The sequence below is a fragment of the Lonchura striata genome, chromosome 9 (assembly GCF_050655825.1).
Source record: "Lonchura striata isolate lonStrDom1 chromosome 9, ASM5065582v1, whole genome shotgun sequence".
Taxonomy (NCBI): Eukaryota; Metazoa; Chordata; class Aves; order Passeriformes; family Estrildidae; genus Lonchura; species Lonchura striata.
The window spans coordinates 22582562-22603180 of record NC_140711.1 but is presented as its reverse complement, the minus strand read 5'-3'; the positions used below and the strand labels follow the sequence as shown (position 1 = coordinate 22603180).

The 20619-nt window shown below is 61.2% G+C and overlaps 3 protein-coding genes across 4 annotated transcripts; all 3 read right to left on the bottom strand.

The window, feature by feature from the left end:
• Positions 1–1856: 1856 nt before the first annotated feature.
• Positions 1857–6778, bottom strand: CHRNG (cholinergic receptor nicotinic gamma subunit). The gene is made up of 12 exons (XM_021544764.3): positions 6293–6778; positions 5779–5915; positions 5630–5674; positions 5326–5435; positions 5075–5230; positions 4732–4829; positions 3751–3954; positions 3350–3464; positions 2967–3081; positions 2449–2653; positions 2213–2346; positions 1857–2136 (listed from the first exon to the last, which is right to left on the bottom strand). Exons 1-12 carry the CDS (start codon positions 6726–6728, stop codon positions 1969–1971), a joined length of 1923 nt encoding a protein of 640 aa, XP_021400439.3. The 5' UTR covers positions 6729–6778; the 3' UTR covers positions 1857–1968.
• A 544-nt stretch (positions 6779–7322) lies between these two features.
• On the bottom strand, positions 7323–11425 carry CHRND (cholinergic receptor nicotinic delta subunit). The gene is made up of 12 exons (XM_021544775.3): positions 11272–11425; positions 10452–10597; positions 10231–10275; positions 10031–10140; positions 9760–9915; positions 9435–9550; positions 8979–9179; positions 8532–8643; positions 8295–8409; positions 7900–8101; positions 7676–7794; positions 7323–7589 (listed from the first exon to the last, which is right to left on the bottom strand). The coding sequence occupies exons 1-12, from the start codon at positions 11321–11323 to the stop codon at positions 7407–7409; spliced, it is 1557 nt and encodes a 518-aa protein (XP_021400450.1). The 5' UTR covers positions 11324–11425; the 3' UTR covers positions 7323–7406.
• A 635-nt stretch (positions 11426–12060) lies between these two features.
• On the bottom strand, positions 12061–18858 carry PRSS56 (serine protease 56). Of its 2 annotated transcripts, XM_085587230.1 has the most exons (17): positions 18670–18815; positions 17747–17908; positions 16966–17163; positions 16425–16539; positions 15921–16110; positions 15714–15822; positions 15474–15633; positions 15192–15334; positions 14901–15060; positions 14628–14816; positions 14376–14537; positions 14176–14239; positions 13804–13966; positions 13243–13396; positions 13056–13136; positions 12698–12804; positions 12061–12569 (listed from the first exon to the last, which is right to left on the bottom strand). In XM_085587230.1, exons 4-17 carry the CDS (start codon positions 16429–16431, stop codon positions 12396–12398), a joined length of 1863 nt encoding a protein of 620 aa, XP_085443356.1. In that variant the 5' UTR covers positions 16432–16539; positions 16966–17163; positions 17747–17908; positions 18670–18815; the 3' UTR covers positions 12061–12395. The 2 variants fall into 2 exon arrangements, with proteins under 2 accessions (XP_085443356.1, XP_085443355.1); XM_085587229.1 differs by lacking the exon at positions 16966–17163 and having other exon boundaries at positions 16425–16478; positions 18670–18858.
• Between the last annotated feature and the right edge of the window lie 1761 nt (positions 18859–20619).

The following is a 20619-nucleotide window of genomic DNA, read 5'->3' as shown; positions in this document are numbered from 1 at the left end:
GAGGGGAGCAGTTGGAGGAAGATGTTGCCTTGTCTTAGTGCATCTTGATGGGGTGTGAGCACAGGAGGGTGATACTGGGCTGGGGAAGTTTTTCCTGTCACTGCATTTGCCCCATAACCTCAGAGAGACCTACAAGGTGTTCCCCTGCCAGATCCTGCAAGGCACATCTACTGCTTGAGATCTGTGACATACAGCTCTTGCTTTTGTTCTTGTCTCTGGAATGATAAACCACAGAGATCTCCTGAGAGCTCATAAAACCACTGCTTGGAGATGGTGGAGAGTGTGATCTCAGTTACACACTCCTAGCAGGCTGGAAGAGCTCATCCGTTTCCACTTTTGCTGTATGGACATGCTGGAGCCTGAGCTCACTGGAAGAAGCAGCATCCCTAGAGTGGTAAGAAGCAGGTGACAGTAGCCAGCCCTGGAGACTGGTAGCAGGGCAATAGGAACCCAGTAATCAATGGGAAATGGCCAGGCAAAGACAGACCAGAGCTCATTAATTATGCATCTTCTTGGGGACAGAGAGCCTGGGGGCTGTGGACATGCCTCGTGCTCTGGTTTGGGTGCTTATGGCAGCTCCTGGCCCTCACAGGGCTGGGGACACTGGGCCAGGAGGATCTGTCCCTTCAGACTCTGAGAGGACATGGCTGTGGCAGGACAGGAGTACTGCACAGTGCCATCACTTACCAGCAAGACTGTGGCCAGGAGTACAGTGCCGCAGGACCTGGTCACCTCATCAGGGTCATGGCTATCGGAGGTGACCCAGGCAGGGGGCAGGACACAGCTAAGGTCCTCTGAGCACCCCTGCCTGACAGGAGTGAGCACCAACCATTCCCACCTCCTTCAAGGTGCCAGCTGGGACTCCATATTCACCTGGTGTTGGTGCTGTGGGCAGTATGCACCTTGTAGGGATAGGGCAGGAAAAGCTGCCTTGCAGAAAGCAGCAGCAAGCTGGCAGAGCCCCGAGTAGTTCTGGGCCATGACCAGGCTGCAGATGCCCAAGAAGTGATGTCTCAGCTGCTGTGTGTTTTCCTCCCTCCCCCATCTGTGCCCACAGTGCCCTCATCCCTGTCAGGCAGTGCCAGGGCCAGTTGTGGGCAGTAACCAACTGGTTTCTCCCAGCAGCAGCAGAGGCAGCGTGTGCTGGGACTGTGAGGCTGGTGCACATCCTGGAACCAGGCACAAGTGACATGAGCTGGATCACAGAGGAGCAGATGCTGCTTGCCACCATTCCCAGGCTGACCTCTCTGATCTCCCCTGCCAGCAGGGACAAAGCCAGGCGGCCCCAGAGGTCACTGAGGGGCACAGGAGGATGTGGTATTGCTAGGATGGGGGAAGGGGCTGTGCTTGACAGAGATGATCCCATAGGGCAAGGAAGGCTGGTGGGGGAGGGAGTTGTGCTGATGCTCCCAGCTGGATGGATGCCACAGGGCGCACACCTCTGAGGGTGTTTGAGTGCTTGGTGGCCCAGTCTTTCCATCTCAAGCTGCTTACTAGGGATCAAGGGACAGCACTTCAGCTGTCCCCAACACCCACTGTCAGGGCGTAAATTGAGGGAAGAATGAGCTGCCACAAATCCCATCTATGGCTCCATTGTTGCACCTGAATGGGCAGCTGTAGCTGTGATTCCTGCCCCACTGCCATGACAGGGATGACAGTATTCCCATTTGTCCTGGGCTGGAATTTGTAAATTTGCAGTGGGGTGATGTGGCACTTGCTGCCAGCACTGCTGCATGGCCCGTTAGATGTCTGACTCTGCTCCAGTTTCTCTGAGTCTCATCCCACAGGACTGTGCAGCTTTGAGGTGTGTGGCCAGCCTGCCTCTGAGCGGGTGGGCACAGAGCAGAGACGCCATGGAGGCTTGCAAGGCTTGAGGGTTTTATTTCCACATTCAGCACAGCATGAAATGAACACCCCATGTTCCTCCTTCCCCCATCTCCACCACTTGGCTGGTGGGCACTGTGAGCATCACTGTGGCAGGTACTGCTTGGGGTCCCCAGAGAAGGGCAGGGCAGGTGCCTGGTTGAAGTGAGCCACGAGAAAGATTCCAACAGTGCCACACACAAAGAGAGAGGCCATGATGAAGAAGCAGACACGGTCGATCACCTGTCCCACCATCATCCACTCCTCACTCTCCTGCCAGTGGCACAAGAAGGGTGAGGGCTGTGCCCACTGCCCGATGCAGATCCCTCTCCCCCCAGCCCTGACTCACGCTGCTGAAGTCGTTCTGCTCCCGTGTGGCATTGGCGATGTAGTTGCAGGCATCCACGCAGGCGCGGATCTCAGGACCTGCCTCCTCCAGGCTCTGGCAGAAGTCCTGAGTACTGCCACTCTCCAGACCACGTTCTACGAGTGGCAGAGCCAGCTCAGCGGGCACCAGCAAGCGCTCAGCCACCTGGCACAAAGCCCAACTTCACAGAGAGGTGCCAACGCCCCGGGGTCACTCACCAATCTTCTCCAGCACAGTTTTCATCAGCCCATCTCTTTCCTTTTGCTTCTCAAAGAGCAGCTCTGTCCTGGCTTTCCAGAGCATGTACTCATCAGCTTTCACCATGAGCCCCAGGGAGCTGCGTCTGCGGATGGCTCGCGGAGGCCCTGGGGTCTCCTCTGGCACGGCCATGCCCAGGTAGCGAGGCAGGAGGTGCAGGAACACCTGGGCACAGTGTCACCTGTGGGGATCTGTCCCCCTCAGACCGCCCAGAGCACCCAATGGATGTGATTGGTTTCCCTGGCATTGCTTGGAGCATGGTGCTATTGGGATGTTGGCACCTGCTGTTCCCCGGTGTTGGGAGTGGCTTGGTGGCACAACCTGGTCCACTGGGGACATCTAGGCCCTCTCTTTGTGCCAGGACTTGCACTCAGAGGAAGGCATGCCTGCCACCTTACTCTGCAAGGGACATGGCCTTGATCCCCAAATACCCATCCCATTCCCCCTGTATAAAGGGTAGGGGGATGATGGCAGGTACCTGGCGCACTCTCTGGGACATGGAGTGAGTGTTGGGCGTTCTCAGGGAGACGTTGAGGACAATGACAGCATTCACCACAATCACCACTGTCACCACCATGAGGAAGGTCAGGTATCTGGGGAGGGGGCACAGAGCCTCAGTAGGGCTGCTGGGTCACAAGCTGTGGTCGTGCAGGGTCCTTCTCTGTGCCCTCCTGCTGGTGGAAGCTCGTGACAGGCAGTGAAACATGGGCAAGTGGTAGCCCTGTGTCAGCCCCATCTGGGCTGAAGGTTATTTCTATACCAAGGTCCTGTCCCTGGGCACTCTCTGCTCCACAGCACCTGAGACGCCGCTGGCACAGTGTGACAAGAGGGCTGGCACCCCAATCCCAATGAGGCACTTACTTTCCGATGAGAGGCACAGCCTGGGAGGTCTCAGGCACCTTCTGGGCAATGAGGAAGAGGAAGACAGTCTGGGCCAGGAGAACATTGATGGAGACTGTGCATTTCTGCCCACCCGCTGCCAGGGAGGGGGAAAGGCAGAGTTTGGCACTGGGCAGTGCAGTGGGCATTGCCCTCCTTAGGCAAAAAGCCCCCACCCAAAAGTTGAATTAGACAAGTCTTGCCTTGAGGCATTAACTATGGGATTCCTAGAAATTTACACACTCCCATCAATCCAAATACTACAGGAGTGGATGAGAGATGATTCTGATGGTCCCATGCACAGAGGGGACAAGGAGCCCTTCCTAGAGAGCTGCTGTCCCCTTGCACATCCCCATGCCTGCAGTGGCACGGTCCCACTGTACCTTTGGCGGGCAGGAAGTAGACGAGCACAGCCATGGCAGAGATGAGGACACAGGGCACAATGATGTTGATGATGTAGAAGAGTGGCTTGCGCTGGATGATGAGGTAGAAGATGACCTGCTGGTACTGGATGTCATCTGGGGTGAAGTGCTCCGAGTTGATGATCTTCCGAGCGGGGCGGTGCTTGATGGCCCATTCACCATTCTCTGCATCGTGATGGTGCCAGGTGAGTCCCACTATCCCACGGGGGTGCTGGGCCTCCAGCCCCCCAGTCCAGGGAGGAAGGGGAGGACTGGTGATTGGCAAGGGCACCACAGAACACCCAGGCTGTGCACAGTGCTAGAGCCACTTGTGTGAGGGAGAGGAGGACTGTGAAACGTGCCCCCGTGCCTGGGCAAAATACCCCAAAAAGCAGTTGCATGGGGCAGCTGGGCACATACGGGGCCTTTAACCCCTTGGGATCTCCCAGGGCTACAGCTGTGAGGCTGGAATCCCCCATCTCCCCATTTCACAGTGCCATGGAGGGAAGCCAAGCATGACACTGGGTGACAGCGCACCGCTCTCTCGTGCTCTCCGCAGCAGCGATAGATTTTTCCCCAGTCAAGATCACAACTCAGGCCGGTAATGAAAAAATAAATCTCGCTGCCCAAAAAGCATTTTGTTCCTTCAATATGCAATTAAAATGTGATGGAAAACGTCATTGTTTGGCCATGACAGCTACATTCCCAGCATCAATCAAGCTTGCAGGAGCGGTGCTCTCCGGCAGCAGCTGCCAGGCTGCAAGAACCTCGAGCCGGGGGGTTAGAAAAACAAATCTCTCCCACACTCCTACTTCCACTAATAACTTAAGTGCCCATGTAATGGTGGGAGCTGCTAATAGTCCCTGCAGCCCTGCTTTTGGCAGCCAGCAGTGTAGCAGCAGACCTGCTGGATGTCCCTTGTGGTGGGACACCCTTGTGCCATGGCTGTGGCTGCAGTGTTACCTGTGAAAGCCTCGGGGTCAATGGAGATCCACTCCACAGTCTGGCCATCCTCCACTGTCAGCAGCAGGTTGATTTCATTAGCACTGTATGTCTGGGACCTGGGGGGAGATGAGGTGGTGCTACAGGCTGGCATGGAGGAAGCTGGATGGGCAAAGGGTGCCAACGTGGCACCAGGCCATGCTGGTCACCTCCAGCTCTTCATTGGGGTGCCTGGCTTGTCTGTGGTGCCTCCTGCTAAGTGGCAGGAAATAGGCAGGTGGCACTTATCTCCCCAGGAGCAAAGGTGGGCATCCCATGCTAATCCCTGTGTCCCAGGAGGAGCTGCCATGGTGCCCATACTCACTGGAAGACCATGGTGCAGTTCTGCCAGTCGAAGGGGAAGTAGGTGACGTGGATGACACAGACGCTGCGGTAGATGGCAGGGGGCAGCCAGTAGATGCTGCCATCAGGGGACACCAGCACGTTGGTGTAGAGGGTGATTTCAAATGTCCCATCAATGCTGGGAGGAAAAAGGACGGGCTCAGCCCCAAACTACGCCTGAGGTGCAGCTGCCAGCACTATGTGGGGATGTGTCCCCATTGCCCTGTCACCTACTTGTTCTCCAGGACGATGTCCGGCAGCCAGACCATGGTGGAGGGCACCCGCAGCAGCTGGATGTTGTCATATTTCTTGGGGTCCCAGCTCAGGCGATAATCAGACCATTGCTGGGAGAAGGAGAGATGAGGAGATGAGGATGAAAGAGATTGTGAGCTGGCTGTGCTATGCTGCCCACAAAATGGGCTCATTTGGAGGTTCCCACAAGAGAGGGTGCAGCTTGCAGTGCCAGCCCCTCATGGGGTGCCACCCTGATATGCAAACATAGCTGGGCATGATCCTGCCTAGAGGGGAGGGATCTCACCATCTCGATCCAGACGTTGGTGGTGAGGGTCTCCTCCCGTTCATTCTAGCAGGGAAGGAATGAGGGAGACAGCTTTTAGTGCTCTGCCTTCTGCCCCACAAGTGGGGGCAAATTCTGTCCCACTGGAGGTACCTGGGAGGGTCTCTCACCAGGGAGATGAGGTTGGTGAGGGTGAGCTTGAGGGAGACATCGATGATCTCATCCCCCCGGGCCGGGCGCAGATGTCGATTGTAGTTGGACATGAGGTCCTGGAACAGCTTTTCCTCCTGGTTCCTGCAGCTCACACCTGGGAGGGCACACGCCATGTGACACCCCGGGGGGAAGGCAGTGGGGTCACTGATGCCCCCCTGATATATTGAAGGGGGAGGCGCAGGGTGCCCAGGGAAATGGGAAAGGGATGCCCAGGCGTGTGTTGCTGCGGGTGTGCGCTCTGCTCCACGATCCGAGAGCCCCGCGGTGCCCGGCGGGCGGGCGGGGCTGCGACCCCGGCACGGCCGCCAGCTCAGCCGGCACCGCTGCGGGCAGGGCGCGGGGCAGCGCTGCCAGCGCAGGGACAGCCCGGTGCGGCGTGCCCGGCACTCCCAGCGGTGACAAACCCCCGGGTGCGAAGGTGGGGGGTGGTCCGGTGCCCTCCAGGCCTCTCCCTGGCCGGGCAGACCTTACCTGCCAGCGTGCAGAGGACGAGGAGGAAGCCGTGGCCACGCATGGCGGTGCCGTGGGCGCAGGGGCCGGGGCTCCGCTCGGCCGCTGCGCCGACGTGTTCTGGGCCGGGCGCCGCTGGGACAGGACAGCTGTCCCCTGCCACCGTCAGCTGCTCCCGGCAGCCGCGGCCCGGGGGGGACGCGTGACACCCGCTGCCCCCGCTGGTGCGGCGATGCGGTTTGCTGGGAAGCTCCTCTGGCATTTTGTGCCGGAGAGGTTGGGACTGGGGCAAGGGGCAAAATGAGCTCTGTGTCTTGTGTTCCCCGTGTCTCACATAAAGGGGTGCATCTCTTTGCAGGTTATGGGAATGGGTGCCCCTCTGCCAGCACATCCTGTCCCTGCCATGGCGGTAGCTGCCCCCAGAATACAGGGTAGGGAAGGGGCAGGCAAGTCCCATCACATCAGCCTGGGGAGCCGTGCCCCCGCCCGGGGGTTCAAATTCTTCCAGCCCCTCCGTAGGAGGGTCACGGGAAGGGGGGATGGGGGTGTGGGGGTGTGGTGAGATTCCTGGCTCAGTGGAGAGGATGTGACAGCTGTCCTGGGCCACTGCCGGTGGGGGGATGTCAGAGGTGTCCCCTGAAACCAGAGCCCTGGCATGCCGCTGCTGAGCTGGGGAAGGAGACACCTCTCCGGGCCCCCTGCCTGGCACTGCGGGATGGAGCATGCTGGGGGGACATGCACTGGGGGATCATGGGGGCAGGGGAGAAATGTGGGCACTGATGGCATCTCTGCCAGCTGCAGTGGGTCTGCAGGGGATGGTGCCACACTGGGGGGGCCAACTCCTTCCCCAGCCCATCCTGCCCCAAGTGCCCAGCCCACAGAAGTAGCAAGGTCACTACCACCACACCCCTTCTGGCCACAGTTGGGGTCCACCACACTCAGGACCTCCAACAACACCCATTCCCTGGGTGGGCATCACCCTTCCCAGGACACACACAGTGTTCAGGATGGGCATCGTTCCCTATTGGGGCGCACTGAGGGCAGCCACCAGTTCAGTGCCCCATGTCAAGAAGCTTTATTTTCCCAAACCAAGACAGGTGGGAGAGAGGCTGACGCATGGGATCCCCACAGCCCCCTAGATGAAGCGCTTGTTCTCCTCCCGGTAGTCATAGGGGTCACCAGCAAAGGGCAGTGGCGGTGGGTGGTTGTAGATGCCCATGAGGAAGATCCAGAGGGTGCCCACCACCAGCATGGGGGTGATGAGGAAGAAGCACAGGCGGTCCAGGGTCCGGGCCACACGGTTCCAGTTGTCAATCTCCTGTGGAGAGAACCAGGAGCCAGGCAGTGTGGCGGCACAGTGGGCACAGGGAGCTCCCCCTGCCCTCCCAGGGCCCGTGGCCCTACCTCATTGTAGCTGTTTTCATCCCTCATGTGCTTGACAATGTAGTTGGCATTGTCAATGGCGGGTTTGATGTGCTCGTAGGGCTGCTCCTCGCCTGAGTCCACGCCCACCGGCACGAAGCCTGGGGATCAGAGAGGGTGGTGAGATGGGCTCCGAAGGGCTGCCAACCCCTGAGACCCCAGCCCCACCACCCTTCCCTCTGCCCCGCGGAGGGGCCGTGGCTCACGGGCAGGGGTGATGCGGCTGGTCAGCCCGTGCCGCTCCGACTGCTTCTCGAACATGAGCTCGCTGCGGGACTTGACGCTGAAGTATTCCTCTGCCTTGGCGATGTAGCCGGCCGAGCTGCAGCGCCGGATGCACGGGGCGCCCGCCGGGCTCTCGGTCGGCTGTGTCATGCCCAGCAGCCGGGGCAGGCTCTCCAGGAAGACCTGGGACACAAGAGGGAGTGTCACGTCCCTTGGCCACCTCCCCAGTGTGTTGCTACCTTGTCCCCACTTTCTGCCCACAAACTCCATCTGGCACAGATGCAATGCCAGGGCTCTGCTGTCCCGTGCCCTCTGCGGGGTACAGTGTGACCCTCGTACCCACCAGTGCACCCACCCCAGCCCACACCTCGCTCACCTCTCTGACCCAGTCAGACATGATGTGCGTGCTGGGCGTGCGGAAGTGGAAGTTGAGGACCACGACGGAGATGATCACAACAGCTGTCACCAGAAGCATAATAAAAAGCAGATACCTGGCAGAGAGCATGGTCTTGGAACTGGCATTGCCACAGGGACTGGGCACAGGCAGAGCTGCCCTGCGGCACTAAGGGACTCCACAATGTCCCCACTGCACTCAGTGGTGCCCAGGACTCACTTGCCGATGAGGGGGATGGCGTGGGAAGTGGCAGGCAGGCGCTGGGAGATCAGCAGGAGGAAGACAGACTGGGCCAGGAGCACTGAGATTACCAGGGTCATCTTCTCACCACCTGGAGAACAGGTGAGCTCAGGGCAAACCTTGCCTCAGGTACTTCTAGCGGAGCCCCCAGTGCCAGGGTTGCCCTTCCAGTGTCCCGTGATACAGTGCTCCATAAGGAGTTTTCTCTTATGGAAGTACCCTGGGGTCCCGCATGGGATATCCTGGACCCAAGTGCACCTCTGCCAGGATGCCTGGCTGGGGTGATAGTGTTCTACATGGGGATATTCCAATTCTAGGATGTACTCATGTTGGGCATTGGGGTGTTGCCTGGTGCAGGTGTGGGACACAGAGGTGCCCGTGGATGTGACTCCCATTGCTGGCACACATACCACAGGGCTCACTCACTGTCGGCGGGCAGGTAGAAGACGAGGATGACCATGAAGGCGATGAGGATGCAGGGTATGACGATGTTGATGACATAGAAGAGCGGCTTGCGCTTGATGATGAGGTAGAATGTGATGTCCTGGTGCTCACTGGTGTCCAGGGGAATGTCAGGGTAGATGTTCTTGCGGGCTGGGCGGTGGATGATTTCCCATTCCCCATTCTCTGCCAGGGCACAGGGGACAGCACAAGGCATGGGGGACACCTGCCATGGCCATCATCACCAGGTCCACTAGCACCAGTGTCCCTGCTCAGGGTGTGGATAGCATTCCAAGGTGGAATGAGTACCAGGATGCCAAAGCTCCAGGTAATGAAGTTTCTCCATGGCAGCGTGCCCCCACTCCAGAATGTCCCCTCCCGCCCCCAACCTTTACAGGGCATCCCACTGCCACAGAACATGACAGAGAGCACCAGCATTACCTGTGAAGCCTTCGGGGTCAATGATGATCCACTCCACTGGATAAGACCTCCCTGTGTCGGGGTCACTGTCCGTCTTCAAGTGTATGTTGATCTCCAGGGCACTGTATGCCAGCGACCTGGACCACAGCCAGGGAATCAGACAGTGAGGGACTGCTGGGTACCCACCACCCAGCCCACCCTGACCTCCAGCATGATGGACTTAGGCCACCAAGTCACCTACAGACCCTCATCTTGCTGCACCTCCACAGCAAGGGGAGGTGCTGGCAGAAGCAGGCACCCAGGCATGACATGACCACACTGCTGCCCTGACCCAGGCACCCAGCACCTGAATCTGAGGGAGCAGTTCTGCCAGTCGAAGGGGAAGAAGTCCACGTTGATGAGGCAGGTGCTGCGGAAGATGGCAGGTGGCAGCCAGTAGACATAGCCCGTGTCGTAGATGAGGACGTTGCAGTAGTAGGCAACCTCGAAGAGCCCATCATTGCTGGGCCAGGAGGGAGACAAGGTTACGGCACGGCTGGGAAGGGGCCAGGGGAGTCCTGGACATGCACTGGGAACAGCTCAGAAGGATTGGGAGGGGAAATTAAGGCACAGCTCACTTGTTCTCCAGGACTATCTCTGGCAGCCACAGCATGTCTGGTGGCAGGCGGAGCACCTCAACACCCCCAAACTCAGACTTGTTCCACTGCAGGCGGTAATCAGTCCAGCCCTGGAGGGGAGGATCCTCAGGTCACTCTCTCACCATGTTGGCCCAGCCCATGGTGGCACAGCTGATGCTGTGACACCTGTCCCTACTCACATGCTCGAGCCATACGTTGGTGGTGAGCGTCTCGTCCACCTCTTTCTGAAAACAGCAACATGGGACAGTGAGAGGCCAGGGTGCCCCCCCAGCCCAGGACCCCCAACCCCTGCCAGCCAGGGTTGGGACAGCAGCCTCAGGGCTCCCCCCCACACAACCAGCCCTAGGGGGGAGGCATGGTTGGGGGACACCCCACAGTGGGCCCTCCCACTGGGACTCACCAGTGAGATTAGGTTGGAGAGGGTGAGGGCCAGATAGACGTCCACAACCTCATCGGGGGAGACCACAGGGCGCAGCTCTTTGTCATAGCCCTTCTCCTCGAACAGGTGGTGGATGAGCCGCTCCTCATGGTTCACACAGAGCCCACCTGGGGGTGTGGGGTCAGGCAAACCAGGGGGCTCAGGGGTTACTGGGCCCAGTGCCACCCCCTAGGATGCTCGTCAAGGGCAAGGTGGTATAAGAATAGAGAGGAGAGGAACAGGCCAGGACACTGCATGTCTGCACTGCACAGGAGAACAGACATGGACACGCAGGAATGACAGACACATGGGAGAACATGGTCACACATGGTCACGGGACAAGGACATGGGCACAGGCACAGAGGGACACACAGATACAAACCCAGCAAAGAGAGGGACGCAGGCATGAGATATTTGGATACAGACATGGTGGAACTGTGCATGTAGGTGGCTGTACACACAGAACACATGTGGACTCATGGACATGGACCCAGTGCGTGCAGGGACACATGGTCACAGATTCGGCACAGACAGACACTCACAGGGACACATGGATACAGTCACACTGTGCACTGACAGCACACAGCCCAGGTAGGGACATGGCTCTGGGTGGCACAGCCAGGAAGGAAGCACAAAGGACACGCAGTGAGCCGACTCTGCCAGGTAATACCCAAAATGCAGCCCTGGAGACCCTGGTGCCCAGTTTGGACCCTGCCACCATCATCCCCCACCAACCTCATAACCCCATGGGCACCCCATGCAGCAGAGCAGCAGGGCACCCCATGACCCAGACCCTGCTCACCCGACAGCATCAGTGCCCCGAGCAGGGCCAGCTGCTGCAGCAGGTTCCCCATGCCGTGCCCGCGGTGCCCTCACGCCGTGCCAGGCCCTGGCTGCTTCCCTTCCTGGCCTGGCTGAGCGGATGTCCGGCTGCCGGAGGGAGCGTGAGATGGATGGTGCCAGGTGCCGAGGGGGAAGGGTACCGGCACCAGAGAGCTGCTCCAACCCCTCTCTTCCAGCACCCCCACGTGCAGGGAAGGGGAGATGGGCAGGCACAGCTGGCCTTGCTGGCCCCACGGGTGTCAGCCCATCACCCTGAGCCTGGGCACCGCAGCCCAGGCACTGCTGGGCACGTGGAGCATCCGTCCCTTCCCTGCTGCTCAGCAGTCCCTGTGGTGCTGCTTGGAGTGGCAGAGTCCCCACGGCAGGGTCCCCAGGGTACCCACTGATGCCCAAGCACCAGTGGGTGCACCCAGGGATGGCACCCACCACTGACCAGTGACCCTGGGCACACTTGGCCCCTGCATCGGGAGGTTTCATGTGGGTCCCCGAGGGGCATCATCAGGGTGAGCACCAGTGCTGTGCTGTGGGTGCTGCATGGGCAGGAGGGTGTCTGACCCTTGGGGAAGGGGCTGGGGAGTCTGTGCCAGGGTGGACATAGCAGGAACCAAGGCTGGAGGCATCACTTCAGAGTACAAGGGGGATGAGAAGGGGGATGCAATGGGATATCATAGCTCCCCTGGAAAGTCCCTCCACTGTCACCCACCTCATCAGCACTGTGTGGCACAACACTCGCTTCACATTCACCAGCTACTGGAAAATAGAGCCCTTCTTTATTGAAAAATAAACCTTCTCTGTACAAATAAATAACAGCTCAGGTGCCTCTGGGAAAGATGGGGTGAGGGTGGGCTTGCAAAGGTGGGGGTTCCAGGGGAGAGGAGGACTGTCATTCCTGGCTGAGATGCTTCAGGTACCCACCAGGGCCCCATTGCCCTGGGGAAGTAAGGAAGTGCTGGTGGGAAGAGAGATTGAGGTACAACTGGGGACAAAGGGGTGGAAAAGCCTAAGACTGGGAGTGGAGTGTGTTTGAAGGACATAAGGGACACCTGTCCCAGTGCCCTCTCCCCATGCTGGTACACTGCCCCATTAGGTTTTCAGCACTTCGAGTGCCAGAGCAACGAGGCCAGGCATGCTACGAGCCAGTGTGTCACTCTCCAGCCCCACAAGGCCAGTGAAGGCTGTGGGGCGGCCCCCTACAGTGGCCCGAACCTGTGCCCGGTACAGTCCCTTGGTGTTTTTGGAGCCCAAGTCCACCAGGATCTGTGGGGAGACAACAGCACCATGAGTCCCAGGGGAGCCATGGGCAGAGCGGGACGGTAGCAGGCTGGGGGATGGCACTGCCTGGCTGCCAGGGTGTGTGGCTGGGAGCGGCTGGATGGGGCACTCACCTCTTGGAAGGTCATGGCCAGGTCTGCCTCGGGCACCCGCAGCACCCAGGCGTACAGGTCCCGCACTGCGCCCACCCGCACTGCCGACTCGTTGAGGCCAGGGCAGGCTGCAGCCCCCGGGACAGGCAGGAGAGACATGGAGGGGACATCAGGGATCAGTCTGGGGGCACCATGCTGCTGCCCACCACAGGGAGGAGCACCCTTGCTCTGGGGACACCTGGGGAGCATGGGCAGAGGGGGAATACAGGAAAAGACTGTCCCACTGAAATGGGACAGCCCTGTGACAGGGGTGCAAGGCTGGGCTTGTCACCGTTCCCATGGTGATACCTAGCACCTCTTGGTATCTGTGGGATCTTACCTCTGCCCACGCCTGCCTCCTCTTCCTCTTCCTCCTCCACCCTGGGCAGCTCCGTGGGCACCAGTTCACGTTTCTCCCTCCCTGCCACCGAGAGAGGTGTAAAACACCGGCAGGCACCGGCCGGACACAGAACTGGCTGGTGGATGGACACCCTGCTGTCCCATTGTCCCAGTCCCTCCAGGCTCACGGGGTTCATGGCTTGGCACGAGGGTCCCTGCTAGCTCTCCATATGCCCGTTGTGGCTCCATGGCTTCCAGGGTGGTGCCAAGGTTCAGCTCTGCTCGCAGCTGGGTGAGGAAGGCTCGTCCCTGTGCCACCATCTCCTCCACCACATCCTCACCCTGATGAAGGGAAGAGTGGGACAGGATGGGTGATGGGGCACCTGCAGGGCACCCATGAGCACAGCCATGTGCATGATGGCAGAGTGCAGGACATGGGTGTGCGGGTGTCAGACAGGGCATAGGTGACATGCAAGTGCTTTGTGGCTGTGTTGTGTCAGATCCTAAGCTGCAGGGTCAGACCCATGGCTGGCTCTGCACTGGCTGGACTTGGAGCACTGGTTTCATCTGGGGAGGTGAGATACCCCTTCTGTGGTGGCAAAGTGAGAATTGCCACTTCTGCAGCTGCACAGAGGACAAGGGACCCAAGGGATGTCAGGAGGGGACACAGGGGAACTGAAGGGGTTTGGTCCCTGGTGGCCCAGTCACAAGAGGACAAGGGTTCTCCCAGCCTGTCCCTCCCCACATACCTGCAGGAAGAACTGTATCTCCCTGGAGAGCTGCTCCCTGTCCTGTGTTGTTGCCAGGTGGCTGTCCTCTGCCACAGTCCTCAGAGCCTCCACCCAGTCCTGCAGCTGGGGTCCCACTACCCCAAAAAGCTCTGCAAAGGAGGGCAGACGCCTGTCCCCCAACCTGGGAGTACAATGGGGCGAGCTCAGACTGGTTGGGCAGTGCCACCCTCTGCCCCTCACCTGAGCACCCTGGGGGAGTGCCCTGGTAGCAGCAGGAACAGCATCCCAATGCTTCAGGCTGTCCCCAAAATGGCATGTCAGTGGCCACCAGTATGTCAACCACCTCCCCAGCCTCTTTAGCCCCTCATCACATGGCCCACCTTGCCTCACCTGCTGAGGGGTCTCTGGGGTCCTACTGCTGTGGGGCTGGATTGGCCGCCTGCCAGAAACAGGCCTGTGGGGACAAGAAAAGAACAGGACAAGGGATAGAGGAGCCCTGTTGGGAAGCCAGGGCAGGCTGCTGGTGCTCCAGCCACCAGCACAAGGGAGGACCCAAAGTGGGTGTGGGGTGGTCCAGCCTGGGAGAGTACCTGGGGCATCCCTGCGGACACGGGGAGGGAAGAAGTGCCCGTAGATCTTGCCCAGGAGCTGGGGCAGAGTGCGGGTGAGGAAGGAGAAATCAAACTGGTTTCGGATAAAGTCCCCAGCCCGGTGCAAGAGATCCACCAAGGTCTGGGCATAGGAGTGCAGCTCTGTGGGCAGAGGGAGAGACGTGACCCTGGCCCCATGCCAGAAATGGTGTCCCTCCCTACACTCTAGCCCTGACATGACCCCTGGCTCACCACATCTTCTTGTCCTGGCATGGCAGGTCTCCTCGGCCAGACGGGCACAGGCAGCCCGGCCCTGAGGTGCCCGACAGGACCCGGCGTAGAAGGCGCAGAGACGGTCGCGCTCCGAGGGCTGCTGCTCGGGGGGCAGCTGAGCCACGGCCAGCAGGTCGAAGCAGCTCGGTTCTCGGCTGCCAGGAGCAGCTGTGAGAGAACCGGTGCTGCCGTGAGTGCTGAAAACCCCCTGGGCATCTCCGTGCCCCCTGCGGTGTGGCCAGCAGCACTCACAGTCCATCTGCAGACTCAGCCAGTCCGTGAAGGCAGTGACACGGGTGTAGACTCCTGGTTTGCCCCGCTCGCCGCAGCCATCACCCCACGAGGTGATACCATAGAGGACAAAGTGGTGCGAAGTGGGGTCCTCGCACGCCAGCGGGCCCCCTGAATCACCCTGCAGGGGAAAAGCCGGTGCACTGGGCTGGGCTGGGACCCCAGCCATTACTGATGTGCTGTGTGCGTGCCCGTCACTGCGTGAAGGGATTTTAAAGTGCGGTGCTGACAATCCCTCAGGGACGGTGTTACCTGGCAGGAGTCGATGCCTCCAGACAAATACCCAGCACAGAACATGGCACTGGTGAGAAGGTCCTTGCCCAGGGCACCCCGGCACGTCTCCTGGCTGAGCAGGGGCACCTGTGCCTCCATCACCACGTCGGCTGGTGGTCCCTCTGCCAGGCAAGGCACTTGTTACAGGGTCCCCTGTGCCCGGACATCTCCCTCTCTTTCACATCCCCCTGCCTTGCCTCGGTGTGCTGGGGCTGGACACCAGAGAGGGCACAGAGGGGAACACCCCACGGAGTCTCTTACCTTCGTAGAGGGAGCCCCAGCCCGCGATGTAGCAGGGGGTGCCGGGGCTGGGCTCTGCGGATCCGCTGGGAAGGCACACGGGGCTGACGGTGGATGATGGAGCCAGCGGCACTGCCAGCTCCAGCAGCGCCAGGTCCCCGTGAAACGTCTTGGGGTTAAACTGGAAGGAGATGTGGCGATGTCAGTGGGGGCTCCTGGGGCATGCACAGGGAGGTGGGGGTGGTGCCCACCTCCACCGACCTTAGGGTGAGGCAGGATGCGCCGGACAGGCACTGCCCGCTTGCCCGCTCCCGGCTTGCCCAGCTCGTGGTCGCCCACCACCACTGTCCACGCCAGCTCGTTCCGGTTCCTGGTGGGGTGGGGGGCAGCCAGTTACAGGGATGATGGTTCTTCCCCGTGCCCACCTCTGCAGGGCATCATCCCCATACTGCCGTGCCCCCACCATACCCGCCGAAGCAGTGTGCCGCCGTGAGGACCCAGGAGCGCCCCACCAGCACCCCTCCGCACATCAGCTCCCCGTGCAGCCGCACCGACACCAGCCAGGGCCAAGAGCCCCGCGGGGCCACGCTGCCGCCCATGATCCGTCCTCGGGGGGCTGTGCCGTTGGCTTGTGGGACCCCGCGGCGCCCACAGCTCCCTGGGAGACAAAGTCGGGATGAGGGGAGCGTCCTGCAGGCCGGCTGCTGGACATCCCATCTCCCAGGTGGGCTCGGGTGGCGGGGGATGGCCATGGCAGGTGGAGGGGGCGGTGGGACATGAGGCGCGTCGGGCGCGCTGTCAAGCCTCATCGTGCTCACGGAGGCGAGCGGGCGGAGGGCCGGGGGCACCCCGCAGCCCGGCAGCTGCCGACGCTAACCTCTGCCCCCCGGCCCAGCGGGCGGCCGGGGGCCGGGGGCGCTCGCCGGCGTGGTGGGGGGGTGGCGTGGGCACGGCGGGGCCGCCCCGGCTCACCTGGCATTGCCTCCTCCGCTGCTGCGTCAGGACTCGGGGCTGCGGCCCCCGTCTCTGCAGGGACAGGATGTCATGGCATGTGGGGACGCTCCCCCGCGATGTCACCACCACAGCCCTGCTGTCAACAAGTCGCTCCAGATTGTTTCAGTGCCCCCAGACTCCCATCATCTGAACAAACATCCCTGTACCACCCCAGGGGTTGCTCATCACCCCCAGTGACTCAGTATCCCTAGTCTCCCCTTGCCCACTTCTCCCACCACAGATTGTTCATTGCCCTTCATTGTCCCAGCCCAGCTCAATTTGCTCATCGCTCCAAATACCTCCATACCCCAACTCTCCAATTCCCTTCCCAGATCCATCTCTCAGCCTTCCATCCGCCACCTTATCACTCTAGCATACCCCCACCTCCACCATCTCCCCACTCCATGCCAACACCTCTGTCACCCCATATCCCTTTGAAGCATCCCCTGGGGATACCCCATTTGTTATTGTAGGGTCTCCCATCTCTGGGAGGAGCCGGGGGGTGCGGGTGCCCACTCACGGCACTCCTGGAGGCGGTGGCGGCAGAGCTGGGCGCTGAGCGGGGCGCAGGCGTGCAGGGCCCCCTCAGGTGGGCACAGGCGCTGGTAGGGGGCACAGGCCTGGCTCAGTGCCCAGTTGCGCTGGGGCAGCTCGGGCAGTGCCTGGGCATCCAGCAGGGCCTGGCAGCTGGGGGGCATGGCAGGGAGCACAGCTGGTGCTGCAAGGACAGCAGGGCTGTGGGCATCATAGTGTCCTCCCTGTGCTCCTCTGCCCAGGCCACCCGTCCCTGCTTTGGGATGGGTGGGAAGGGAGCATGATAGGCTGTGGAGTCAGCATGTTTTGGTAGGGTCTTCTGGGTACTGGGGTACATTTTCTGGGGTGAATATCTGAAAAATTCACAAGGGACCAGGCAATGATTTGGATAGGGCTCCAGGTGATTGGGTAAGATCTAGATACAATGGGAACTGCTTGAGCAGGGTCGTTAGCAGTTAGGGATATATTTCAGGAGTCTGGGTACTGTTTTGGTAAAAGCCTGTAGGTTAAGCCTGTAGGGGATGAGTATGGTTTGGGTAAGATCTTGGGGTATCATTTTGATAGGATTTCTAGGGGACGATGTAGGCATCCAAATACTTGGGTAGAGTCTCCAGTCATGGGTGCAGGTTTTGGTAGGATCTTCTAGGCATGGGATGGTGTTTGGATAAGACCCCTGGGCTGTGCTTGGCTGGGGATCCTGGGTTCTATTTGGGTAGGGTCTTCTGGGGACAGGGCAGGGCAGTGGGGGTAATGGGGTCATGACTCACGTGGGCAGCGGCCGGTGATGTTGGCGCAGGGTGGGAAGAGGCAGGGGGCACAGAGCCCGCAGGCACCCTGCTGCCGCTGCTGCTCGGACAGGGCCCGCTCCAGTGCCAGCAGAGCACTCCTCAGTGCCGCCTCCAGCACCAGCGTCCCCCGGCTTGACAGTGCTGATGGGTACACACAGGGTGCTCAGACCCCCAGAGCCCCACCGCCGCCCCCACCACAGCCATGGGGTGCCCCCAGTCTGCCTGGTGCCTGCGCCCTGGGATTGCCACAGTGAGTGTCAGGCTGGGCATGGCCTGTCATCCTTTGACATTGCGTAGAGTGACAGTGTCACCTCCCTGCTGGAGCTGGCACATGCACACCTGGGTGTTTGTCCAAGTCTCTGTGCTCCTGTTTTACATGGAGACAGAATGTGAACCCAGGCAGGTGTGCCCACATGTGTGCCTCTGTGTACACTTTTGAGTGCACACTTATGTGTACCAGGGTCTGTGTGCCTGTGTCTGCATGTTCCTGCATGTGCCCATGTGTGTGCCCTGTGCCTGCCCTACTTGTGAGTCCCCCCGTGTGCCCCTGTGAACACCTGTACCCACACAGAGCCACCTTCCTGCTGGCCATGCCCTGGCAGATTGTCTCCTGGGAGTGGAGTGGCACAGGTACTAGGGCCAGAGCAAGTGCTGGTGCCACAGGGCATAAACCACAGCACTCCCTGAATCCTGTGTCCCCTAGTGCCACTGGCAGCACTTGACACTCAGTCCAGGCAGCGCAGGCATGCCCCAGGTTTTAGGGGGTTTTGACAAGGACCTGGCCATCCTACTTGCTCTGCCACCCTACCTGAGAGTGAACCCAAGGGTCTCGTCTCCTACAGCCACCCCATCTGCAGCCAAACTCTCCCACAAAGACACCCCCGTCCCTGTGCCCCACTGACCTTGCAGGATGCTGGCCGGCATGGGGTACAGCCTCTGGCCCAGGGGAGCCCCCCCCACCAGCTGCAGCAGCAGCAGCAGCAAAAGTACGGGGGGGACCAGCCAGACCCCGAGAAGACCATCCCGTGTCCTCTTCCCTCTTTGCTCCATCCCCGGGCGGGCTAAGGGGGGCAAAGGGGGGAACCCCCGAAATGCCCGAGGCAGGCAAGGAGGGATGGATATATACGGTGCCCCCCGGGCGGTGGGAGGAGAGAGGGGCCGGGGGAGCACAAACAGGCGAGTTCATTAATGTCGCGCCAAGATGCCAGCTCGGGGCGGGGGGCGCGGGGGGGGCGCAGCCGGGGCCTCAATGCCGCCTTTGTTCGACGAGGCCTCCGGGCGGGCAGCATCAGACGGGCGCTGCGCTCCGGCGCTGCCCGCGGCCCTTGATCATTTTCACGCCAAGCCCTGGCCGCGCCACCGTCCCTCCTGCGGGCCCCGGGCGGGTGGGAACGCACCGGCGGCTGCGGGCGCGGGGGGCCCGGGCTGGGCGTGGGAGCCCCGCCGGCGGTTTCAAAGGCGGGCAGCGGGCCGGGAGCGGCCGAGCGGACAAGGCGGGGGAAGGGAAGGGAAGGGGGGGTGTCCGGGGTGGGGGGTCCCCGCTCTCTGTACCAGCCCAGCCGTGAACAGATCGCCCCGCGTAAGGACACTGCACCCCCGTGCTGAGCAGCGGCTGCCCCCGGGGATACCCCTCCGATGCCCCCCGCTGCAGCATCCCCCTGTCCTGCCTGGGGTGCAGGAAGGAGGACGTGCCCCGGTGAGGGGCAGGTGGGACAGTGTCACCGGCTGTCCTTCTTTCTTGCTCTCTTCAGCAGTGAGCCCGGGTTGGGGGCAGTTTTGGACCCAGGGATGGGAGGGCTAGACTGGCCAGCCCAGCTGGACAGTCTTCTACGTGCCTGCCGCTCGGCTGGTCACTGGCACCACATTTTGGGATGCCACTGCCTTGCCCCATTTGCCACCCTCCTGCGTCCACGAGCCCAGCCTCAGCTCCTTGGGTGAAAGAGGGCAGCTGCATCTCCATCACCTCGCCAGGGTGCAGCAGATGCCCGTGTCCCCACCTGTCCCTGTAAAAGGAACTGGGGTTTCTGGGTCCCATGTCCATTTGTGGGGTGCTCATCTTTGCTAGGGGGGAGAGATGGGTGCCCGTGTCCAGATCTCTGTCTTTGCTAGGGGTAGGGGGTGTCCATGTCCTCATGTCCGCTGGGGAACAGTGGGTGTCCGAGCCTAAATCTCTACTCCCTAGGGGGTACCCAGGCCCTGATCTCCGCCCCCCCTAAGTGCAGCAGGTGCCGTGTCCCCATTCCCATTTCGAGTCCGGGAGGTGCTCGTCCCCATTAGGGGCAGGAGCGGCTCCGTGCCCGCGCTCCCCCTGGTCCTCCCGGCCGCGATGGTGCCAGCGGGGCCCGGACAATGCCGCTTCAGTGGCACATCAAAGGCACGGGCTGCCCGCGGCTGGCACGGCGACAGGCCCGCCGCAGATGAAAGCCCCGACCCCGCGGGCTCCCACCTCGGCCGCGGGGGCACGCTGTGCCTCCGCCCCACGGGGGACGGCGGGGCCGAGTGGAGGGGACACAGCACCACGGCACACAGGGGAGGCTCTCCCGCCCCATCCCGGTGTCCCCGCACGGATCCCCCCCACCAGTGACACGCGGGGGGTCCAATCGCTCTGCTGACCGCAGTCGGCGCCCACGCGGGTACTTGAGGCCGGAGTGGTGTTCGCCCCCGGCCGCACCGTGCTCCCCGCTCCCGGTGCCGGTGCCAACCCCATTAACCTAATTGGCGAGGCGCTCGGCCGCCCCGGGCAGCGGCGGCAGTGGGACCCCGGGGCTCGGGCAGATCCCAGCCCTGGCAGCGGGCAGGGGGGACGGTGCCCCCGGGGCCCCAATTGTCCGGTAATTGGCGCGAGCAGCCGA